This window comes from Ranitomeya imitator, chromosome 1 (genome assembly GCF_032444005.1).
Source record: "Ranitomeya imitator isolate aRanImi1 chromosome 1, aRanImi1.pri, whole genome shotgun sequence".
NCBI classification, from domain to species: domain Eukaryota; kingdom Metazoa; phylum Chordata; class Amphibia; order Anura; family Dendrobatidae; genus Ranitomeya; species Ranitomeya imitator.
The window spans coordinates 780,806,072-780,830,647 of NC_091282.1; the positions used below are offsets into that span (position 1 = coordinate 780,806,072).

At 45.8% G+C, this 24,576-nt stretch overlaps 1 protein-coding gene across 2 annotated transcripts in view; it reads right to left on the bottom strand.

The window, feature by feature from the left end:
- FBLN5 (fibulin 5) overlaps positions 1-24,576 on the bottom strand; it is a 55,749-nt gene that overhangs the window by 15,294 nt on the left and 15,879 nt on the right. Inside the window, exons 2-5 of one of the 2 annotated variants that reach the window (XM_069736890.1) lie at positions 16,834-16,888; positions 13,280-13,328; positions 12,467-12,712; positions 8,961-9,083 (exon numbers count right to left, since the gene is read on the bottom strand). In XM_069736890.1, coding sequence (XP_069592991.1) covers positions 8,961-9,083; positions 12,467-12,712; positions 13,280-13,328; positions 16,834-16,888 — 473 coding nt within the window. Of the gene's footprint in view, positions 1-8,960; positions 9,084-12,466; positions 12,713-13,279; positions 13,332-16,833; positions 16,889-24,576 lie in introns of both variants that reach the window. The other variant, XM_069736883.1, reaches the window with a different exon arrangement.

Here is a 24,576-nt window from a genome sequence, read left to right on the forward strand (position 1 = left end):
CAGTGCTAAATTTAATGATGTCTCCCTGAATGACGTTCTGCTGACAGGACCAGACCTCAATAACAAACTACTGGGTGTACTTATGCGCTTCCGTAAGGATTCCATTGCCTTCATCGCTGACATCCAGCAAATGTTCCATTGTTTCCTTGTGAGAGAGAGAGACAGGAACTTCCTAAGATTCTTCTGGTACAGAGACAATGATCCTACTAAAGAAGTCACAGAGTATCGCATGAGAGTGCACATCTTTGGCAACAGTCCTTCATCTGCAGTCGCCATTTACGGACTCAAAAGGTCAGCTCAGGAAGGAGAAGCAGAATACGGAGCAGATGTCAGACAATTCATAGAAAAGGACTTTTATGTCGACGATTGTCTAAAAGCCATGCCTTCAAATGAGACTGCCATCAGTCTTCTCAGGAGAGCTCAGGACATGCTTGCCTGCTCGAACCTTAGGCTTCATAAAATAGCCTCAAACAGCCAAGAACTCATGGAAGCGTTCCCTTCTCAGGACCTATGTAATGGTCTCAGAGACCTGGACCTGGGGTCAGACCCCGCACCAATGCAACGCAGCCTCGGGCTTCTCTGGAATCTACAATCAGACACTTTCACCTTTCAGGTCAGCCAGGAAGAAAGGCCTTTCACACATAGAGGCGTCCTGTCTACCATCAACAGTCTGTACGACCCCTTGGGTTTCGCAGCTCCTGTTACTATACAAGGCAAGGCCCTACTAAGAGACTTAACTAGGGAAACATCTGACTGGGATGCACCTCTGCCACCTGATAAGAGGATCCAGTGGGAAGAGTGGAAGAACTCGTTAGCGGCACTCTCCAACTTGCATATGCCAAGACCATACACCCCTGTGCCATCTACTGAGATACAGAGCCAAAGACTGTACGTATTTGCAGATGCTTCTGTCAAAGCAATTGCCGCTGTTGCCTACCTCAAAACTGTAGACTCCAAATGTCAGTGCCACATTGGTTTCGTCATGGGAAAGGCCAAACTCGCACCACAGCCAGAGCACACTATACCCAGGTTAGAGCTTTGTGCCGCAGTCTTAGCCGTTGAGTTAGCGGAGTTCATCGCATCCGAAATGGATATTGACCTGACACAGGCCAAGTTCTACTCAGACAGCAAAGTAGTCCTGGGATATATCCACAACGAAACCAGGCGATTCTACGTTTATGTCAATAACAGAGTGCTATGAATCAGGAGATCAGTTCACCCACAGCAGTGGCATTACATACCCACAGACCAGAATCCCACAGATCATGCAACTAGAGCAGTTGACGCAAGTCGACTAGGAAGCACAACGTGGCTCTCTGGACCAAAACTATTGTACATTGAGGAATGTTTTCCAGACACCTTCGAACTTGTAGGAGAGGACTCAGATGCTGAAATCCGCCCTCAGGTGTCTACACTACATACAATGACCTCTGTTATCCAGCTTGGATCTTGCAGGTTCGACAGATTCTCAAGTTGGAAGTCACTTACTCGAGCCATTACCTGCCTGACTCATATAACTCGCTCATTCATGGCTACCAGAACTTGTGGCACAGAAAAATGTAAAGGTTGGCATCTTTGTAAAAATACCTACGTTACCTCCGACTTAGAGTTCTCTAGAAATCACATCATCCTCACTGTTCAAAGAGAAACCTACTTTGCAGAAATCCAATGTCTTACTAACAAAGCTCCAATACCAGCGAGCAGCGTATTGAGAAAACTCGACCCATTCATCGACAACAGCGGCCTGCTGAGGGTAGGAGGCCGACTCAAAGAAGCTGAGATGGAGTTTGTGGAGAAATTCCCTCTTATACTTACCCAGAAAACAGGACTGTCCAGTACCCCTCCAGGAGGATTCGACGCTAAGGACCTCTACAATGGAGACAGGTACAAAGTCTTGCAAATACTTTCTGGGACAGGTGGCGCAAGCAATATTTGTCTACCCTGCAGCCACGTACGAAGTGGCAATCTGCTAAACCTAATCTGAACATAGGTGACCTTGTTCTGGTGAAAGACTGTCAGATTCACCGGAACCAGTGGCCACTTGGTCTAGTTACCGCAACGTTCCCGAGCAAGGACGGCAACGTCCGCAAAGTTGAGCTAAGGATGACCAAAGGGAATGAACCTAAGACATTTTCCAGACCGGTATCTGAACTGGTCCTATTGTTGCCTTCGGAAGAAAGGAGTAGTGACATCCGTTGATGCCAGACGGGGAGTGTTCTGTCTCCGCCATCTAATATTGTTACCCTGATTATTTGCTTGCATAATTGCAGTTTCCTCAGTATACAGTATTGATATATTCATGCCTTTATTCATCTGTGATGCTTTGGCTCCCTCTAGCGGCCAGAGTTATGTTGGCAGTTCAATCTTGTTTTTGTATTATCCATGTCTGATTCTCCTCCTCCTTTGCAATGCATTATGGTAGCTCAGCCTCCATTTCCCTCCATTTTTCCTTTCACTTTCTTCAGTTTGCCTTCAAGGAAAGACGCTTCACTTCATCCCCCTTGCGATTGCATTGCCGGTATGTCTTTATGCTTCCTATAGATATTCCTGCTCTATATTAGCTTAGTTTAACCAGTTGTACTCCCAGTTTAGTCACTAGCTTTCTAAATGTTATGCATAATGTATATCATGTGTATTATGTATCTGTTCTATGCCATGCACTGATTCTATGTATATCATTGTTCACAGTTTCACCGCATCAATATACCACTACGTTTAATAAAGCACAGACTCAAACACAGTCTCCTTATTGGACCCCGGTATAGCGGTTTAGCTGACTGTATAGCTACGTATGAGCCTGCCTCAGCTAGTGAGGACAGAACAGTGGGATTACTGCCTCCAGAACCCTTCTACCGAAGGTTAAGTCTGAAGAGGAAGATAGGTCAAGTTGGTAGTGCTTGAAAAATGTAGAAGGTGAAGACCAAGTGGCTGCTCTACATATCTGGTCAATAGATGCTGCAGCTCGCTCTGCCCAAGAAGTTGCCACCGATCTGGTCGAGTGAGCCTTAATTGTGTCTGGAACCGCTTCCTCAGATGAGGTGTACGACAGGGTGATGGCATCCCTTACCCATCTTGCCAACGTGGCTTTTGATGCTTTCTGCCCCTTGTTTGGCTCCTGAAAACAGACAAACAGAGCCCTCCCTTTCCTACACTCCCTCGTGGCTGATATATAATGGGTCAAACACATTTTCACATCTAGAGTGTGCAGTGTCCTTTCTTTTTCATTTTTGGGATTTGGGCAAAAGGATGGTAAGGATATTTCTTGGTTTCTATTAAATTTTGACGCCACTTTAGGACGGTAGGCTGGATCGGTTCGGAGGACTACTCTGTCTTCTAATATCTGGGTTAAAGGTGGGAAGGCTGATAAAGCCTGTAAGTCACTGATCCTGCGGGCTGAGGTCAGTGCTACCAGCAGACAAGTTTTCAGGGAGATTATCTTTAGGGGTTACTTGCGATAAGGGTTCAAAAGGCGCCTTAGTTAGTGCTGAAAGCACCAGATTCAGATCCCAACGAGGAGAGGTGTGGTGTATGACGGGTCTAGATCTGGATGAAGCCTTAATGAACCTTTTTACCCAGTGATTCCCTGCCAGGTCGTGGTTTTAAAGGGCCCTTAATGCTGCAATTTGAACTTTTAGGGTACTAGTTGCCAAGCCTTTTTCTAGCCCTTTTTGGAGGAATTCCAGAATTTCCTGAATTGGGATCTCCTCTGATAAGCTGACACCTGAACTAGAGAGGAATTTTTTCCAGACTTTGCCATATGCTCTCGTAGTTACCGGCTTTCCACTGGCCAATAGTGTTGAAACTAGATTTGGAGAGAACCCCCTCTGTTAAAAGTTCCCTCTCAAATTCCATGCTGTCATGTGCAAATTTTTTATTTGTAGATGTTTATTGGTCCCTGGTACAGGAGATTTGGGATATCTGGGAGGACCCAAGGCTCTGATATGGACATTAGACGCAGCCAAGGGAACCATGTTCTTTTTGGCCAAAACGGGGTTATCATTATCACTCTTGCTCTGTCCTCCCTGATCCTTTTCAGAACTAGTGGAACTAGAGCTAATGGAGGAAAGGTGTAAGCCAGTTGGAAATTCCAGGGAATTAGAAAGGCGTTTAGGGTGACTGGATTCCCCCGTGGATTTATTGAGCAGAATGCCTGAGTTTTCCGGTTTTGACTTTTCGCGAACAGATCTATATCCGGGGTTCCCCAACGATCTACTATGAGATTGAATATCTCCTGGTTTAACTCCCATTCTCCCTGCTTTAGTTGTGTTCTGCTAAAAAAATCTGCCTTGTGATTTTCTGTCCCTTTTATGTGAAGGGCTGTCAGGGATAGCAGGTTGGCTTCTACTTGTGACAGAATAGATTTCATCACTTTCATCAGAGGTTGTGACCTTGTTCCCCCCTGATGATTCAAATACGCCACTACTACCCTGTTGTCCGTCAGGACTCTCACGTGATGGGAATGGAGGGAGGTTAGAAAGTGGTTGAGGGCATACTTTACAGCTAACAGCTCTTTCATATTTGAAGTGAGGAGTTTTTCTTCCCCTAATCATGGACCTTGAGCCACTTGACCTTTTAGGTGAGCCCCCCAACCCCATGGGCTTGCATCCGAGGTCAGGGTGATTGAAACTGGCCATACCCATGGTACTCCTTTTGTGAGATTGGCCGGGTCTGTCCACCAAACTAAAGAAGCTATTGTTTGTGAAGATATTTTTAATCGCTTCTCTAAATCTCCCCTTGAGCGGCATTCTGCTTCCAATATTTCCCACTGGAGATCTCTGGAATGACCCTGAGCCCATTGGACCGCCGGAATGCAGACTGTCATTGACCCTAGTATGGACAGTGCTTTCCTCAAAGTAACAACTGGGGAATGTCTTAAATTGTCCACTAGTTTTATCATGTTGGACACTTTCACTTCTGGAAGACGACATTCTTGTTTTATTGAATCTATTATTATCCCCAAGTATTGTTGTATTTGAGTTGGGATAATTCTGGATTTTTCCAGATTCAATAACCACCCCAGATTTGATAGGGCTGCCATCACTTTGTCTAGCTGCTGACTGCAATGGAGAGAAGATCTGCCCATCACTAGGAGGTCGTCCAGATAAGGGACAATCAATACATCTTGCTCCCTTATGTGGGCCATTAGTTTTGTAAATACCCTCGTGGCTACGGCAAGGCCCGAACGGAAGCGCTCTGTATTGATAATGTTTCAGCTCTCCATGCATCATTACTGCCACCCTGAGATATTTTTGAAAATCTGGATGGATCGGCACATGGTAGTATGCGTCTTTCAAGTCTATGACAGTCATGAAACAAGATGGATGAAGGGTTCTGACACATGACTTTATTGTTTCCATCTTGAAACTTTCGGTCACTAGGTATTTGTTCAACCTCTTCAGGTTTATTATTACTCTGAAAGTCCCGTCCGGCTTCGTCCGAAGAAAAAGGGGAGAGTAGAAAAGTAGAAACCTGTTGCTTCCTCTTGTTGGGGGACTTCCTGAAGGACATTCTTTGTTAGGAAGTTGTGGACTTCTTTCTGGATGCTCAGCTGTTTGGTCTCGGATTTCCTTTGTGGTGTTATAACGAATTGATGGTGTGGCCTTGTATGAAATTTCAGCTTCAGGCCCATCGCTATTATGGTCAAAGTCCAGTTGCTCCCTGATATTTTTTCCCAGGCTTGGAGAAAGTATGTCAGTGTCCCTCCTACCTGGGGCGCACCTTCATTGTGGCTGTTTTTTATTATCTGGCTTGTTGAACATGAAGCCTCCCCTTCTAAATTTTTTATCTTCCCATCCATCTTTTAGATTTTTTGAGGGGCGTCTTCGCATAAACTTCTTCCCTCGAAAGGGCCGCCTATAGGATTGGTTGGGAAATCCTGGAAAAGCTTTTTTCTTATCTGCGGCTTTCTCGAGAATATTATCCAGGGTAGGCCCAAACAAAAATTCCCCTTCACATGGTAAATGGAACAAAGTTTTGCCTTTGTTTGCAAGTCACCTGGCCAACTCTTTAGCCATAGTGCTCTCCTGGCCGCATTTGAGAATGAAGCTGATCTCGCTGTCAGCCTTACTAAGTCTATGGAAGCGTCAGCTAAATATCCCGCAGCTCCCCTCATGACTGATACGGAGTCCAATATAGACTCTCTTGCTGTTTTGTTTTTTAATTGTGTTTCCAAATGATCCAGCCAGACCATTAAAGCTCTGGCTGTGCATGTAGCGGCTATCCCGGGTTTTAACCTATCCGCCCTTTTATCCATAGGATCCTTGAGGGTTCCCATATCCTCAAAGGGTAAAGCAAATTTTTTGGAAGCCTTTGCAATAGCGACATCCAATTTTGGTGCTTTCCCCCATGAAGCACAAGCTGGGTCATCAAACGGATATTTCCAATTAGGGGTCAACAGGACTTTTTTATCTGGCCTCTTCCATTCCTTTTTTATTAGGGCCTGAATTTTTTCATTTAACGGAAACACCCTATGTTTCTTTTGTACTAGGCCACTAAACATAAGGTCTTCTGCGTTTTTTTTAGCGCGAGTGTCTGCCAGACCCATGGTTGTTCTAACCATTTTAACAAACACATCTGTTTCTTCAATTGGAAAACAGTTGCGGCCGCCTTCTGAGGATGCGGAGGATGATGACGATGAAGATACCGAGCTCTCTGAGCTATAATGTACACTATCTTCCTCGCTGGAGCTGTAACCTGGGGATTTATTTCTTCGTTTCCTCTTATGGCTTTTTACACCCTTTAGTGCTTCTTCAACTTGGGATTTAATTAGACCTTTTAGCTCAGACGCGAATCTTGGGGTCTCTTCATTTATGGTGTTCTCTATGCATAAGGCACAGAGCTTTTTTGCCCATGCAGTTGGTAGATCTGCCGAGCAGAGCAGGCACACTATGTTTTGATTTCGTCTGGCATTTCCTCCCCTAAGAAAACAATAAACCCCTATTTAGAAGATACCGGTTCTGGTCTTGGGGGTGCCTCCTCCATTTGAACCGTTGTTTTCCTCCTGGATCCACTAGAGCCTCTGCTGTGCTGGGATCCTGAGCTGCGGCGCTGTATAAGTTTGGTCCTGCTTTTGTTTTTTCTGCGGGTGACGGCGCTCCTGCGGGTCTTCTCCCAGCTGGGATTGCGGAGTATCCTCCACCGACTGCTCTTTTCCACTCATAGTGGCACGATTTGAGCAGCGGTGTTCAGTCCCTCCGCTGTTTTTATCTCCGGTGTGCGGCGCAAGGCAACATCCGGTCTACCCAGAGATACCCTGTGCCGCCCCGGAAGTGACCCCCTGCGCCTGCGCAGTAAGATGCGGACCTCGCGCGCGCATTACTGTTACCGGCTTCTAGGAGGGACGGAGGGGATCGCAGCAGCCTCTGCTTCACCATGCCAGTATTTCCCATCGGTGACCGCCGCCACCTTCCTCCTGAGCTCCAGACCGGCGGTGTAACCCCAGGTAGCTGCCGCTACCCATTACCGGTCTCGTAGAAGAACAGAGGAAGAGGCCGACTTGATCCTCTTCACTGCCTCCTCCCCGCACATGCCACACAGGACCCACCGGCCCCGGAATGTGCCTTCGGGGAGAATATACATCTATGACCGCGGCAGGGTCCCCCGCTGCCTGAATTCGGCCCGATGGTCCCCGGTATCCTGCGTTGAGGCAAGCAGTGGGTTCCCCGTCAGGGACAGGAGACCGAACTGAGGTGGAGGAGAGGTCCCGCCTTTTTAACCTGTGGGTTTCCTGTCCCTGAGGGCGGATCCCTCTCTCCGTGGTGCCGTCATGGGGGTAAGAGAAATACTGTACTTCAGTAATAAATCTGACACATCTTACCTCTCCTTTCATTTTCAAAGCTGTTATTAAAAAAAGGGTAAAAACTTTCAAAAACATAATTAATGATTATTAGGATTCTGCATTATGCTGCTGTCCCTCCATAGTGACCCATCACTTCTGCAGGGCATAGGCGTAGCACAGACCCTTGTTCCATCCTACCGCCCCCTACCTGGAGGGTCCAGATGTGACCCCCACAGCCCAGAATTCATCCCATTATCTTCAAAGAGACTAAAACAAAATTCTTTTTCATCTGAAGCCGAGAATAAACAAGCAGTAAATCGCATTTATGTGGTCTGTGAAGACTCTGAATCCAGATGAAAGTCGCGGTTACTGCTTAAAATCCAATTGGCCCTAAGTATCTTGAAGTAGAAGCAGCCGAGGAGGAGACACCTGCAAATCTTTACACACTCCATGAACCAGAAGTATCCATGGACGTTACACAGATTGTTAAATTTGTGTCCGCTGCCAGGTTTCCGCATATGGTCTGCTTAACATAACATTAGTTATACCCATTTCTCCCCTTAAAGGGGATTGAATTGGGAAAAAACAGCGCCACACCTGTCCTCAGGTTAAGTGTGGTATTGCAAACTCAGTTATTGCAATTTCATGAAACAGAATTTGAACAAAGATGTCACTGTCCACTCTCTATAGCTCCTCTGGAAAGGTTAAAAACAAGCTGATCGCCTATATACAGAGCTGATTGGAGCACATTGTTTGCAACAATCAGCAGACGGACAACAAGGCCGGCTAAAAAATGCCATCAAATAATGAAAATCACAAACACCGAATATACAGGGTTTTATTATTGAATGCACATACATTTTTACCAAAGTCATATTTGAGAAAACTGTTGCAACTTTTTAGTTTGTCGGTATATCACTGTTCTTAAAAGTAGATGGAGCTTTGTCAACACCCAGAGTTAATATAATTTGTGCTGAAATCCGGTGTTCTTCATAGCAGAAACCTACACCAACTAATAACTGGTGAAGATGTCTCATGCAGGCCAAAAAATGCTTCAAATTAATTGTCACATGTGCGTCGCGCCTTTTAACAAATCTGCTGTGTCTTACTCGAGTGGGATTAATTGGTTACGACTGTAATAAAATACTTTATTTCTAGGATTAAAGGAAAAAAATGAACTCACCCAGACATTGCCCCTCCAGTAGCCAGTATCCCTCCGTGCAGGAGCAGGTGTAGCCGCCCTCTGTGTTGATACACACCTGGGTGGGGTTACAGTGATGGGAGTCGCTCACACATTCATCAATATCTGCAAAGAGAAAATATCCACATGACACAGGATGAGGGGGTCTTTCTGCTCCACTAGGCGAGACTATGCTTCTCCCATATATTAGATTGGGCCGCTGCTATAGCAGTGCCTTCAGCTACTATCAGGAGTGGTGCTGCTCTGGGTACAAATCAGCCATGTCATGGACAATCCCTTTAATTAATCACAGATAAATTGATTACTTTCATTAGATTTCTAGCATCATTCACAGCCAGAGTTGCAGTTTATCCAGCCGCCACCGACAGGCATGTGATCTGCGGCCTGTCGCCACAGTCTTCTGAGCTCCCACAATGCCTTTGTGGAGGGCAGGCAAGTATGACCTGACAGCAGGACAGTTTAGCTGGACCCACGGTGCTCAGTCGTCTTGTTCTGATCTGTTACCCAGATGTTAAAACAGAATCAGTCAAAACAACTCATTACATGGCGTTTCCGGTAATTCGCCGCTTTCCTGCCAATCGATGTCGCAACAGCAAATTGCGATTCTTGTGCAACAAGCGAAAATCAGATCTCAAACTCCGGCGTTCAACACATTCTGAAAATATTCTGGCTGTCTGCAGTCCCATGCGAATCCCACAGAAAGGGAAGGGGCAGTTTCCAGGGAATAGATGTTTTCAAGGTGAAGTCATTTGCTTTCTTAATGACGCTAAAAGCGTCTTTCATAGTCTTAAGTGACTGGCGGCGACCGCCATAATACAATCCTATGTGTGAAAATATACAGACATCTGGGAATGGGCCAATGGCTGCATTACTCTTTCCCTTCTTTTTTCTAGCTTTCTTTTCTCACCTCATGGCCAGAAGAGGGCAGCAGGCAGAGTCACGTTCCTTTACAATGGCCCTGCGGCTTTATTATGGCAGCATAGTCCCTATAATAACATTTACTCACTGCAAACAAGTGTAGAAATAGAAGATCTCCCAATCTGACCACAAATAAACCAATGCCTCAGAGGGCTGCAGCATCCTCACTAGGGGAAATCAGCCAATAGATCAAATGCAGTGCACAACCCTCCCAGAAAAGCTCACAGGTAGCAGTTATACTATTCTAGCATTGCTCATCGCCTACTTTGTGCACCAACATTAAGATTTCATATAATAGAGGGTGTTCTAGATCTTGGCTGGTCATTTATAGCACATACAATACCGTCCATCACCTCTGCATCAATGCAGTAGCACTCCCTACTCAGCATCTAGGCAACTACTATCTTTCCACTGCAGGTATGTGAGGGGTGAAAGCTTTGGTGATTTGCAGATTGCACTGCCTATACACATACTAAAAATATATAAAGTTTGCTTTTGGTTCAGTCATAACTGCAGATATTTTTTTTTCTACACTGAAAGCACTGCTGCAGCCAAAACAAGCAGCCGTGTGTCAGTCTAAAGAGCGCTAAACTCTCCAAGAGCCGAGAGTAATTTGGGAAACTCTAGAGACACCTGGAGAGCGCCCAGCCCCAGAAAGTCATCGTCTGCCTTTTCTCCACTGGCCTGAGCCAGATCTGATAATACAGCGAATGAGGATTTGGGGATCTGTGGAAGAATCTGACAAAACCCTAAAACAGGGTCCAAGCCTAAAAATGTCAGGGAGATAAGACTACAAGGAAAACGTGTCACAGCATAGGAGGGGCTCACAAAGCCGGGGTAGCGATTGTCAGGCCCGAAGAAGTTTAACATAGCAGGGGTGAGGCTTACCAGGCAAGAAAAATGTTAATACAGCAGGGATGGGGTTACCAGGCAGGAAGAGGTTTAACACGGCAGGAATGGGGCTTATCAGGGGTTAAAACAGCAGGTGTGGGGCTTATAAGACAAAAAGAAGGTTTAACAGTAGGGGAAGGGCTTATCAGACAGGTTTAACACTGCTGGGTTAGGGTAATCAGACCAGAAGAGGTTTAACACAGTATTGGTGGGGCTATCAGACAGATCTAACACAGCAGTGATGGGGCTTATCAGACAGGTCTAACACCGCAGTGGTGGGGCTTATCAGACATGTCTAACACATCAGGGGTGGGGCTTATCAGACAGGTATAACAGCATGGGTGGGCTTATCAGACAGGTATAACAGCAGGGGTGGAGTTATCAGACTGAAAGAGGTTTAACACAGTAGTGGTGGGGCTTATCAGACAGGTTTAACACAGCAGTGGGGGGCTTATCAGACAGGTTTAACACAGCAGTGGTGGGGCTTATCAGACAGGTCTAACACATCAGGGGTGGGGCTTCTCAGACAGGTATAACAGCAGGGGGGCTTATCAGACAGGCATAACAGCAGGGGTGGGGTTATCAGACTGAAAGAGGTTTAACAGTAGTGGTGGGGCTTATCAGACAGGTTTAACACAGCAGTGGGGGGCTTATCAGACAGGTTTAACACAGCAGTGGTGGGGCTTATCAGACAGGTATAACAGCAGGGGGGAGCTTATCAGACAGGTATAACAGCAGGGGTGGGGTTATCAGACTGAAAGAGGTTTAACACAGTAGCGGTGGGGCTTATCAGACAGGTTTAACACAGCAGTGGTGGGGCTTATCAGACAGGTCTAACACATCAGGGGTGGGGCTTATCAGACAGGTATAACAGCAGGGGGGCTTATCAGACAGGCATAACAGCAGGGGTGTGGTTATCAGACTGAAAGAGGTTTAACACAGCAGTGGTGGGGCTTATCAGACAGGTTTAACCCAGCAGAGGGGGGGGGGCTTATCAGACAGGTTTAACACAGCAGTGGGGGGCTTATCAGGCAGATTTAACACAGTATCAGACAGGTTTAGCATAGTAGGGGTGTGGCTTATCAGACAGATTTAACACAGCAGAGGTGGGGCTATCAGACAGACTTAGCAGAGCAGGGGTGGGGCTTATCAGACAGGTTTAAAACAGTAGTGGTGGGGCTTATCAGACAGGTTTAACATAGTAGGGGTGTGGCTTATCAGACAGGTTTAACACAGGAGGGGTGGGGCTTATAAGACAGATTTAACACAGCAGAGGTGGGGCTATCAGACAGACTTAGCAGAGCAGGGGTGGGGCTTATCAGACAGGTTTAACACAGTAGGGGTGGGGTTATCATCAGACCGGAAGAGGTTTAACAGCAATGGCGGGTCTCATCACAGATAGAAAGAGTCTAACACACAACAGAGGTGGGACAAACAGGAAACAGTTTAGCACAGCAGGACGAAACATGTCCAGAAAAAAAAGGAATTTACCACAGCGAAGGCATGGCTTAGGATATAAAAGAGATAAGATATTTAATACATCAGGGGTGGGACTTAACACAGATGGGAAAAGAATAAAAGCAGGGGTTGGGGTTGTCACAGATACGCAGAGATTAAATTTTCCATCAGATGCTTCAGTATCACAAACACTGAACAGTCCCTTGTTATTGGTCACTTACCTACACACTGACTGTTCTCATCCATCTGGTACCCAAAGCGACAGATGATTGGTCTCAGTGGCGAGGGGAAGTTGGGCGCTGTAAGAGGAGGAGCCAGAGGAGAGGCCGCAGCAGGAAGATAGGGGTTTCGGAAGGGTGATCTGTATAAAGTGTTGGTCCTGGGGATACAGAGGTAGCCTCCATTTTGATTCACGCACACCATATCACCGCGGCAGGCGTCCGGGATGGTCCGACATTCATCTATGTCTAGAGACAGAACTGTAGTCATTGCAAAGACAGGATAAAAAGGCAGCTTCTTCGTATAGGGAGGTACACAGAGATGTGGCCCCTGCAAGGACCAGCAATTATTACTCTCCTCCAGCAGCTATTGGGAGGAGATCGAGAACAAAGCGGACAGACAGTAACTGCAGGATCTGATCGATCCGTAACTATGGAGACACATAGGTCTGCATAAGAGCTGTATACATAAAATGCTAGGATTATAATCAAGGCCTTTTTGGAAAGTGCTTTACTTTCTAGTTTATGTGCATTGGCACAGTGTAGCAATGTAGAGCTCTAGAAAAATGAAAAACATGTTCAGTGAGATACAATGAACGGTGAAGACATACGGTGTGTAAATGTTTTTGCATTCGATTCATGAAGCAGGAGGCATCGGATGAACTTCTTAGGTCAGAGAAATTGTTAAGAGTATAGAGGGATATCCAAAAAGTCTGCAAGCAAAATGATTTCTGGAGAAGAAAGGTCAGTATGTGGGTTGCTCATGTGATGCTGACTTCCTGGCTTGCAGCGGTTACCTGTCCCAGCACCACTTACCTAAGCACTCGCCGCTCACTCTGTCCACCTCAAATCCATTGGTGCACTGCTGCTGAGAGTAAAAAACAGAGACAGAGCAACATGAAAATTGACTAATTCCTCACTACCTCCCCCTGCTGGTGCAGAAGTATATGCACCACATCTCTCACAATGAAAATATATCTGACTAATGTTGACAAACAGGATATCCTGCATTCGCTCCACCAAAATGACAGTCTGCAGACACAGCTTTGGATGCAACTAGAGCATACAACACCATGTAACTGCAGACAGTACACTGTTATATACAGTGAGGGAAATAAGTATTTGATCCCTTGCTGATTTCGTAAGTTTGCCCACTGACAAAGACATGAACAATCTATAATTTTAAGGGTAGGTTAATTTTAACATTGAGAGATAGAATATCAACAATAAAATCCAGAAAATCACATTGTATAAATTATATAAATTTATTTGCATTTTGCAGTGAGAAATTAGTATTGAGTCCTGTGGCGAACAAGACTTCATACTTGGTGGCAAGCACAGCAGTCAGACGTTTTTTGTAGTTGATGATGAGGTTTGCGCACGTCAGGAGGAATTTTAGTTCACTCCTCTTTGCAGATCATCTCTAAATAATTAATATTTTGAGGCTGTTGCTTGGCAACCCAGAGCTTCAACTCCCTCCATAAGTTTTACATGGGATTAAGGCCTGGAGACTGGCTAGGCCACTCCATGACCTTAATGTGATTCTTTTTGGGCCACTCCTTTTATAGCCATGACCTATTTTTAATGTCCTGGTGGAAGTAAGGAGGTTGTCTCCCGTTGATGCAGTGAAGCAGTCTTGCGCCATTAGCAGAGAAACACCACCAAAACAATGTTTCCACCTCAATGCTTGACAGTGGGGACGGTGTTATTTGGGTCATAGGCAGCATTTCTCTTCCTCCAAACACGGCGAGTTGAGTTAATGCCAAAGAGCTCAATTTTTGTCTCATCTGACCACAGCACCTTCTCCCAATCACTCACAGAATCATCCAGGTGTTCATTGGTAAACTTCAGATAGGCCTGCACATGTGCCTTCTTGAGCAGGGGGATCATGCGGGCACTGTTGGATTTTAAATCTTTACGGCCTAATGTGTACCAACGGTTTTTTGGTGACTGTGGTACCAGCTGCCTTGACATCATTAACAAGATCCCCCGTGTAGTTTTAGGCTGATCTCTCACCTTCCTCATGATCAAGGATACCCCACAAGGAGAGATTTTGCATGGAGCCCCAGATCGATGTCAATTGACAGTCTTTTTGTATTTCTTCCATTTTCTTACTATTGCACCAACAGTTGTCTTCTACTCACCCAGTGTCTTACTTCTAGTATTGTAGCCCATTCCAGCTTTGTGCAGGTCTATGATCCTGTCCCTGACATCCTTAGAAAGCTCTTTGTTCTTGCCCATGATGTACAGGTTAGAGTCTGACTGATTACACCAAAAATCGTATATGAGCTAAGGCCACCGGTATCAGGGGCTTATCTACAGCATTTTGTAATGCTGTAGATAAGCCCCCGATGTAAACTGAAAGGTAAGAAAAACAGATTATATTATACTCACCCAGGGGCGGTCCCGCTGCGGTCCGGGTCCGATGGGCGTCGCAGTCCGGGTCCAGCGCCTCCTATCTTCATACGATGATGTCCTCTTCTTGTCTTCCTCTCTGACCTTTCCCGGTGCCTGTGCACTGCAGTACTTTGCTCTGCCCTCAACAGGGCAGATAAAGTACGCCTGCGCCGGAGCCACGGCAGGAAGACAAGAGGACGTCATCGTAAGAAGATAGGAGGCGCTGGACCCGGACCGTAGCGGGACCGCCCCTGGGTGAGTATAATATAATCTGTTTTTCTTACCTTTCAGGTTACATTGGGGGCTTATCTACAGCATTACAGAATGCTGTAGATAATAAGCCCCTGATGCCGGTAGCCTTAGCTCATATATGATTTTTGAGGTGACAGATTCCGTTTAATTGAGTGTGTGGACAGGAGTCTTTTATAAAGGTAACTATGTAAGACAGCCGTCTTTAATGCAATTGATTAGGAGCGTCTAGCTGGTCTGTAGGAGCCAGAACTCTAAATGGTTGGCAGGGGATCAAATACTTATTTCTCCCTGCAAAATGCAAATAAATTTATATAATTTATACAATGTGATTTTCTGGATTTTATGTTTGAAATTCTGTCTCTCAATGTTAAAATTAACCTACCCTTAAAATTATAGACTGTTCATGGCTTTGTCAGTGGGCAAACTTACAAAATCAGCAAGGGATCAAATACTTATTTCCCCCACTGTATGCGGATTCAGCCCAGACATTTTATCCTTCAGGTCACATTCGTCTCTCATCACCTAGCCGCACAATGTAACATTTTGTATTTTGATATAAACATTTTAGATTCTTCTAATTAGAAACCGTAGGAAACTATGTTTTGGTGACAAATTGTGCAGCGTTACGGTGTCAGATTGCCTTTAAGGGAACCTGGCGAGCAGCCGGCCAATGAGGTCCCACGCTGAGCCAGCTGCGCTCGTTGGCCGCAGAACACAGCGGTTTTGGGAATTGACATTGGATACACGTTTCTGGGATTATCTCAATACCAAAACCTGCATTTTCCAACTCTTAAAAAAAAAAAAGAAAAGAAAGAAGAGAGGAGTGGAGCTGGGCTGAAAACTACAGAGAAGCGCTGATCTGGAGCCCCAAGAGGCTGGAGAGGGAAAAGACATGCCACCATTACTACTGAATAGGAAAGGACAATGAACAGTGGCATGGAAAAAGACCTTTATACTGTATACCAAGTATGGGGAAGCTGAACCGTAGAGACCAGAGTCCGAGGACTGCTGTTAAGGCAAGAGGTCACATTGTATTCACTCCTGTAAAATACAGACTGTGGTGCTCTCTACTGTAAGAGTGGTCAGACTGTGGAGGTCTCCATTGTAAGAGCGGTCAGACTGTGGAGGTCTGTACTGTAAGAGCGGTCAGACTGTGGAGGTCTGTACTGTAAGAGCGGTCAGACTGTGGAGGTCTCTACTGTAAGAGCGGTCAGACTTTGGAGGTCTCTACCGTAAGAGCGGCTAGACTGTTGAGGTCTCCATTGTAAAAGCGGTCAGACTGTGGAGGTTTCTACTGTAAGAGCGGTCAGACTGTGGAGGTCTCCATTGTAAGAGCGGTCAGACTGTGGAGGTTTCTACTGTAAGAGCGGTCAGACTGTGGAGGTCTCTACTGTAAGAGCGGTCAGACTGTGGAGGTCTCTACTGTAAGAGCGGTCAGACTGTGGAGGTCTCTACTGTAAGAGCGGTAAGACTGTGGAGGTCTCTACTGTAAAAGAAAACAAATTGCGGACATCTACGCCGTAAAGTTAGTAACAATATAGAATATCTACCTTAACAGCAGTCACACACTAGAACTCTCTACCATAAGAGCGGTTACACAATGGATTCTCAACTGTAAGAGTGGTCACACTGAAGGAGATTCCTCAGCCAATAGGTACAGTTCTTTTTTTTATTTTCCACAGGAAGGGAAGTATTTACCATATGCTTTGAGTGTTGCTCACCTGTCCATACATTGTTTCTGGGAGGCAGAGGCCGAGTGTGATTAGGGCCAAAATCCTGAAACAGAAGCAAAGTGAGTTTATCTACAAAGTCCTCAGACAAGAGTGCAGCTCTGAAAATACAACTCCGCTTCCAGCAAAAGTATGTGCGCACGTTGCAGATTTGCTTGTGTAAAATTCTGTGCAGTTTCTGCCTCTCTTGGCAGAAAACGCAGTTGAAAATCCGCATGGTTTTTATGCGGATTTGATGTGTTTTTGTAAATCCATAGAGCTAAATAAAGATGTAATTTCCTTGTTCAACCTCTTCAGCCAGATGCCTTCATTAATATTAAATAGACACACACAGACACACCAGCCTATATAGGAGCAATAACATAATTAACCTACATATGTTGTAACAAAAAAGCAACTGTCAGAAATCTGCATGAAATGCAATCTGTTTATTTTTCAAAATTTTTTTTTTTTAAATTGCGTGGGCTCAAGCATAATTTTAATAACCAGTAGAGGGAAAGCCAATGGCTTAGGGCAGATATTAATATTCTGGGAAGGAGCAAATAGCCGTAAAGGTTCCCAGGCTATTAATATCAGCTCATAGCTGTTTGTGTAGCCTTTACTGGCTAGTTTACAGGGGAACCCCCCGAAAAAAATTGACATGGGGTTTCCCTAAAAATCGAACCAGCAGAGGCTAGGCAGACAGCTGCGGGCTGAAATTAATATCCTGGGAAGGGGCCATGGATATTGGCACCCCCAGGCTAGAAACATCAGCTCTCAGCTGTTCCAGAAATGGCGCATCTTATAGATGCCCCAATTTTGGCACTTAACCTCGCTCTTCCCAATTGCCCTGTAGCGATGGCAAGTGGGGTTCATATTTGTGGGGTTGATGTTTTCTTTGTATTGCCAGGTGATATCAAGCTCACAGGTTAGTAATATATAAGACATCTATCCATTACTAACCCCATAGTTACACAGTAATTAAAGACACGGCCAGAATAAAATCCTTTATTTGAAATAATCACATAGACTCCTTTATTGAATCTTAATTTACCATACTTACTGAATGCCTAACCCCCGATGCCCTCGTCTCCTGCAACAAAAATAAAATAATTCTTTTCCATACTTACTGAACGCCTAATCCCCGACGCCCTAGTCTCATGCAACAACAATAAAATAATAAACCAACATATAATACTCCCTGTCCCAGGGGCTGGCTGGCACTTTTCAGCCTTGGGGGCAATCACAAGGCAGTGGCCCTCGAGTTGCAGTCGCCCACCTTTGTCCTACTTATCGCTGGCTGCTGCATTAAAGCAACAGAGATAACAGGCTTTAAAAACAAGCCTGTACATAGATATATAAATAGAATGGAGCTTGCTGCATAGATATGGGAGCAGAACCAAGCTTACTGCCTACATAGATTCTGTAACAGAAGCAAGCTGACTACAGAGACAAAAGAAGGATGGATTGCTTACTAAATCGATAAGGAAGCAAAACTGACCTTACTAGAGAGATATAGGGGCGGAGGCGTGCGCCAAGAGTATCTCCCTTTATTGCGGTGGGTAAATTATCGTTATGTGCTCTCTTCATTGTACCATCCCTGTGGCGCTGTGCCTTTGTGTAATTGTGCAACGGCTACCATGAGTGATTTATGGCCGCAGCGCTCAGCATTCTTAATGAGCATGAAGTAATATCAGTGTGAGCCCTATATTGGGAGTGATTAATGTTTGGGTATACCGCCTTATCATCCCACTACCTTGTATATAACAATATGTTTGGTTGGTAATATCTGGGTTGGGATCAGATTGTTTGACCTCCTGTCACATGCCTCCTGCCATTGTCTTTGCAGCACTATTTGAGACTTTTTTCTGTGTATTGCTTCTTCATGCCTGATGTCATTTTAAATAATAAAGTTTTTGATGTTTTTCACTATTAGACCGAATATCATCTTTTTTCGGCTATATACATGTTATATGATGATAGGTCATGTTATGGTCCTATTTTTGCTATTTTTGGGTACTAATTATTTATCAGGATTTATGTACCATGCAGCTTAACACCATAAGTGGTTATTTATAGAGAGATATAGGAGCAGAACCGAGCTTACTACAGAGATATGGGAGCAGAACCGAACTTAATACAGAGACATGGGAGCAGAACAGAGCTTACTGCAGTGATATTGGAGAGGAACTGAGCTTACTACTACAGAGATAAGGGAGCCGAACCAAGCTGACTACAGAGATAAGGGAGCAGAACTTAAGGCCCCGTCACACATAGCGACGCTGTAGCGATACCGACAACGATCCGGATCGCTGCAGCGTCGCTGTTTGGTCGCTGGAGAGCTGTCACACAGACCGCTCTCCAGCGACCAACGATCCCGAGGTCCCCGGTAACCAGGGTAAACATCGGGTAACTAAGCGCAGGGCCGCGCTTAGTAACCCGATGTTTACCCTGGTTACCATCGTTAAAGTAAAAAAAAACAAACAGTACATACTTACCTACCGCTGTCTGTCCTCGGTGCTCTGCTTCTCTGGTCTGGCTGTGAGCACAGCGGCCGGAAAGCAGAGCGGTGACGTCACCGCTCTGCTTTCCGGCTGACCGGCGCTCACAGCCAGACCAGAGAAGCAAAGCGCCGAGGACAGACAGCGATAGGTAAGTATGTAGCGTTTGTTTTTTTTACTTTTAGGATGGTAACCAGGGTAAACATCGGGTTACTAACCGCGGCCCTGCGCTTAGTTACCCGATGTTTACCCTGGTTACCAGCGAAGACATCGCTGAATCAGCGTCACACACGCCGATTCAGCGATGTCCACGGGACCTCAACGATCAAAAAATGGCCCAGGCCATTCCGACACGACCAGCGATCTCACAGCAGGGGCCTGATCGCTGGTACGTGTCACACATAGCGAGATCGCTACTGAGATCGCTGTTGCGTCACAAAACTTGTGACTCAGCAGCGATCTCGCTAGCGATCTCGCTATGTGTGACGGGGCCTTTAAGCTTACTACAGAGATAAGGGAGCAGAACTGAGCTTACTACAGAGATAAGGGAGCCGAACCAAGCTTACTACAGAGATATGGGAGCAGAACAGAGCTAACTACAGAGAAATTGGAGCAGAACCAAGCTTACTACAGAGACATGGGAGCAGAACAGAGCTTACTACAGTGATATTGGAGAGGAACTGAGCTTACTACTACAGAGATAAGGGAGCAGAACCAAGCTTACTACAGAGATAATGGAGCAGAATGGAGTTTACTACAGAGATAAGGGAGCAGAACCAAGCTTACTACAGAGATAATGGAGCAGAATGGAGTTTACTACAGAGCTGTGGGAGAAAAACCGAGCTTACTACAGAGAGATGGGAGCAGAACCGAGCTAATACAGTGATATTGGAGAGGAACTGAGCTTACTACTACAGAGATAAGGGAGCAGAACCAAGCTTACTACAGAGATAATGGAGCAGAATGGAGTTTACTACAGAGCTGTGGGAGAAAAACCGAGCTTACTACAGAGACATGGGAGCAGAACAGAGCTTACTACAGTGATATTGGAGAGGAACTGAGCTTACTACTACAGAGATAAGGGAGCAGAACCAAGCTTACTACAGAGATAATGGAGCAGAATGGAGTTTACTACAGAGATAAGGGAGCAGAACCAAGCTTACTACAGAGATAATGGAGCAGAATGGAGTTTACTACAGAGCTGTGGGAGAAAAACCGAGCTTACTACAGAGAGATGGGAGCAGAACCGAGCTTATACAGAGATATGGAAGCAAAACCGAGCTTATTACAGGGATAAGGGAGCAGAGCCAAGCTTACTAAGTCTACAACATAGATACGGAACAGAACCAAGCTTACGGCATGCATATGGTACCAGAATTTAGATTACTACATCGATACAGTACCAGAACCAAGCTTACTGCTTAGATATTGTACCATAACTGAGCTTACTTACAAACATACATGTATCTCTAGAAACACTGACAAGTAAACACAGTACGGCAGGGACATTTCTAAGGTTCTAAAAGATCAGGGGTCCAAGCACCAAAGTGCATGTTTCCCCATCTAACGCCCTATAGCCATTTAAAAGAGCATCTATCTATATATATATCTACTATATAATTGTCTAAGGGTCACTTCCGTCTGTCCTTCTGTCACGGTTATTCATTCGCTGATTGGTCTCGCCAGCTGCCTGTCAAGGCTGCCGCGACCAATCAGCGACGGGCACAGTGCGGAAGAAAATGGCCGCTCCTTACTCCCCGCAGTCAGTGCCTGTCGCCCGCATACTCCCCTCCGGTCACCGCTAACACAGGGTTAATGCCGGCGGTAACGGACCGCGTTATGCCGCGGGTAACGCACTCCGTTACCGCCGCTATTAACCCTGTGTGTCCCCAACTTTTTACTATTGACGCTGCCTATGCGGCATCAATAGTAAAATATGTCATGTTAAAAAAAAATAAAAAAAAAATAAACCTGCAATACTCACCCTCCGTAGTCCGCTGAGCCGCTCCCACCTGCCACCATCTTCCGCTGCAGTTTCCGGTGGCAAAGATGGTATGGCAGAAGGACCTGCCATGACGTCACGGTCATGTGACCGCGATGTCATCACAGGCCCTGCGCGCCTATTTTTTCACCTGTGACAAACCTGGCTGGGCAATATACTACGTAGCTGGGCAATATACTACGTGGCTTTGTGCTGTATACTACTTCGCTGTGCAATATACTACGTCACTGGGCAATATACTACGTAACTGGGCAATATACTACGTGGCTGCGGAATATACTACGTGGCTGCGGAATATACTACGTGGCTGTGGAATATACTACGTGGCTGCGGAATATACTACGTGGCTGGGCAATATACTACGTTACTGGACAATATACTACATGGCTATGTGCTGTATACTACGTCGCTGTGCGATATACTACGTCACTGGGCAATATACTACGTAACTGGGCAATATACTACGTAACTGGGCAATATACTATAATGGCTGCGGAATATACTACGTGGCTGGGCAATATACTACGTGGCTCTGTGCTGTATACTACGTGACTGGGCAATATACTACGTGGCTGTGCAATATACTACATCACTGGGCAATATACTACGTGGCTGGGCAATAGACGACGTAGCTGGGCAATATACTACGTGGCTGTGCAATATACTATGTGGCTGGGCAATATACTACGTGGCTGGGCAATATACTACGTGGACATGAAAATTCTAGAATACCTGATGCGTTAGAATCGGGCCACCATCTAGTCTACTATATAATTGTCTAAGGGTCACTTCCGTCTGTCCTTCTTTCTTTCTGTCACGGTTATTCATTTGCTGATTGGTCTCGCCAGCTGCCTGTCATGGCTGTCGGGACCAATCAGCGACGGGCAAAGTCCGGAAAAAAATGGCCGCCCCCTACTCCCTGCAGTCAGTGCCTGTCGCCCGCATACTCCCCTCCGGTCACCGCTAACACAGGGTTAATGCCGGCGGTAACGGACCGCGTTATGCCGCGGGTAACACACCCCGTTACCACCGCTATTAACCCTGTGTGTCCCCATCATTTTACTATTGACGCTGCCTATGCGGCATCAATAGTAAAAAATGTAATGCTAAAAATAATTTAAAAAAAAAACCTGCTATACTCACCCTCTGTAGTCCGCTGAGCCGCTCCCGCCGGCCGCCATCTTCCGCTGCAGTTTCCGGTGGCGAAGATGGTATGGCAGAAGGACCTGCCATGACGTCACGGTCATGTGACCGCGAGGTCATCACAGGCCCTGCACGACAAGGACCTGCCATGACGTCACGGTCTTGTGACCGCGACGTCATCACAGACCCTGCGCGCCTGCGCTAGAAAGACCTGCCATGACGTCACGGTCATGTGAACGCGACGTCATCACAGGTCCTGCGCCCATACCAACGCTGGGACGGGAAGCTGCCGTGGACTACAAGGGGCCTTCGGAAAGGTGAGTATCTGTTTATTTTTTCACCTGTGACAAACCTGGCTGGGCAATATACTACGTAGCTGGGCAATATACTACGTGACTGGCCAATATACTACGTGGCTCTGTGCTGTATTCTACGTCACTCGGCAATATACTACGTCACTGGCCAATATACTACGTGGCTGGGCAATATACTACGTGGCTGGACAATATACTACGTGGCTGGGCAATATACTACGTGGCTGGGCAATATACTACGTGGCTGGGCAATATACTACGTGGCTGGGCAATATACTACGTGGCTGGGCAATATACTACGTGGCTGGGCCGTATACTACGTGACTGGGCAATATACTACGTGGCTGGGCAATATACTACGTGGGCTGTGCAATACACTACGTGGACATGCATATTCTAGAATACCAATGCGTTAGAATCGGGCCACCATCTAGTATATATATAATTGTCTAAGGGGTACTTCCGTCTGTCTGTCGGCAACTTCCGTCATGGAAATCCCGCGTCGATGATTGGTCTCGCCGGCTGCCTGTCATGGCTGCCGTGACCAATCAGCGACGGGCACAGTCCGATTAGTCCCTCCCTACTCCCCTGCAGTCAGTGCCTGGCGCCCGCATACTCCCCTCCACCAACTGCTCACACAGGGTTAATGCCAGCGGTAACGGGCCGCGGGTACCGCACTCCGTAACCGCTGCTATTAACCCTGTGTGACCAAGTATTTACTATTGATGCTGCCTATGCAGCATCAATAGTAAAAAGATCTAATGTTAAAAAAAAAAACGTTATTCACACCCTCCGACGTGGTGCTGTCAACGGCAGTGCAAGCGGCAGGTTCCGTTGCTAAGGATGCTATGCGAGAAGGACCTGCCATGACATCACGGTCATGTGACCGTGACGTCATCACAGGTCCTGCGCTCATACCAACCCTGGGACCGGAAGCTGCCATGTGCACCGCACACAGGCGCCAGGACTACAAGAGCCCTTCAGAAGGCGAGTATGTTTATTTTTTATTTTAAGTCTATTTTAACCTGTTACATACGTGGCTGGGCAATATACTACGTGGCTGGGCAATATACTACGTGGTTGGGCAATATACTACATGGGCTGTGCGATATACTACGTGGACATACATATTCTAGAATACCCGATGCGTTAGAATCGGGCCACCATCTAGTACATATATAATTACAGTAAACCACTGTTGCTAACCAAAAACATATAATGCAAAGACTAATATTATCAAAATTACTACTATAAAAGACCAAAACAATAAAACTACTCAATGTCCACCACCTTCAACACTACACAGAGAATACATAATATAATATGACCAGAGACCAATGACACCACCATACATCTACTACATAGTGACAAACAAATTTAGCTGTTACTAAAGAAAAAAAATAAAAATAAAATACTACTAAAATATTACCTTACTGTAACCGTATATTGGTAGATACCAGTCCCGCAGAGCATACACGATCACTTTTTCCCGTCACTTCCATCTCGCCCATACCTCCATTACCACTTCTCCAGCCACAACTCGTCTGCACAGATTACATCAAAAACACATTTGACTTCTCACATTTCTAGTGATGTCTCCATCTATACCCAACCTACAAAAACTCCCCACTCTGCATGCGACATAGAATACTGACCCCAATATTTTACCCTGCTGTGGAACCATGGGCTCATGTAGACCCCAGCGCTGAATAACTTGAAATATTTCTAAAACTGGTCAATCTCAGACATTGACCTTCTACCGTATATACTCGAGTATAAGCCGACCCCGCTAATT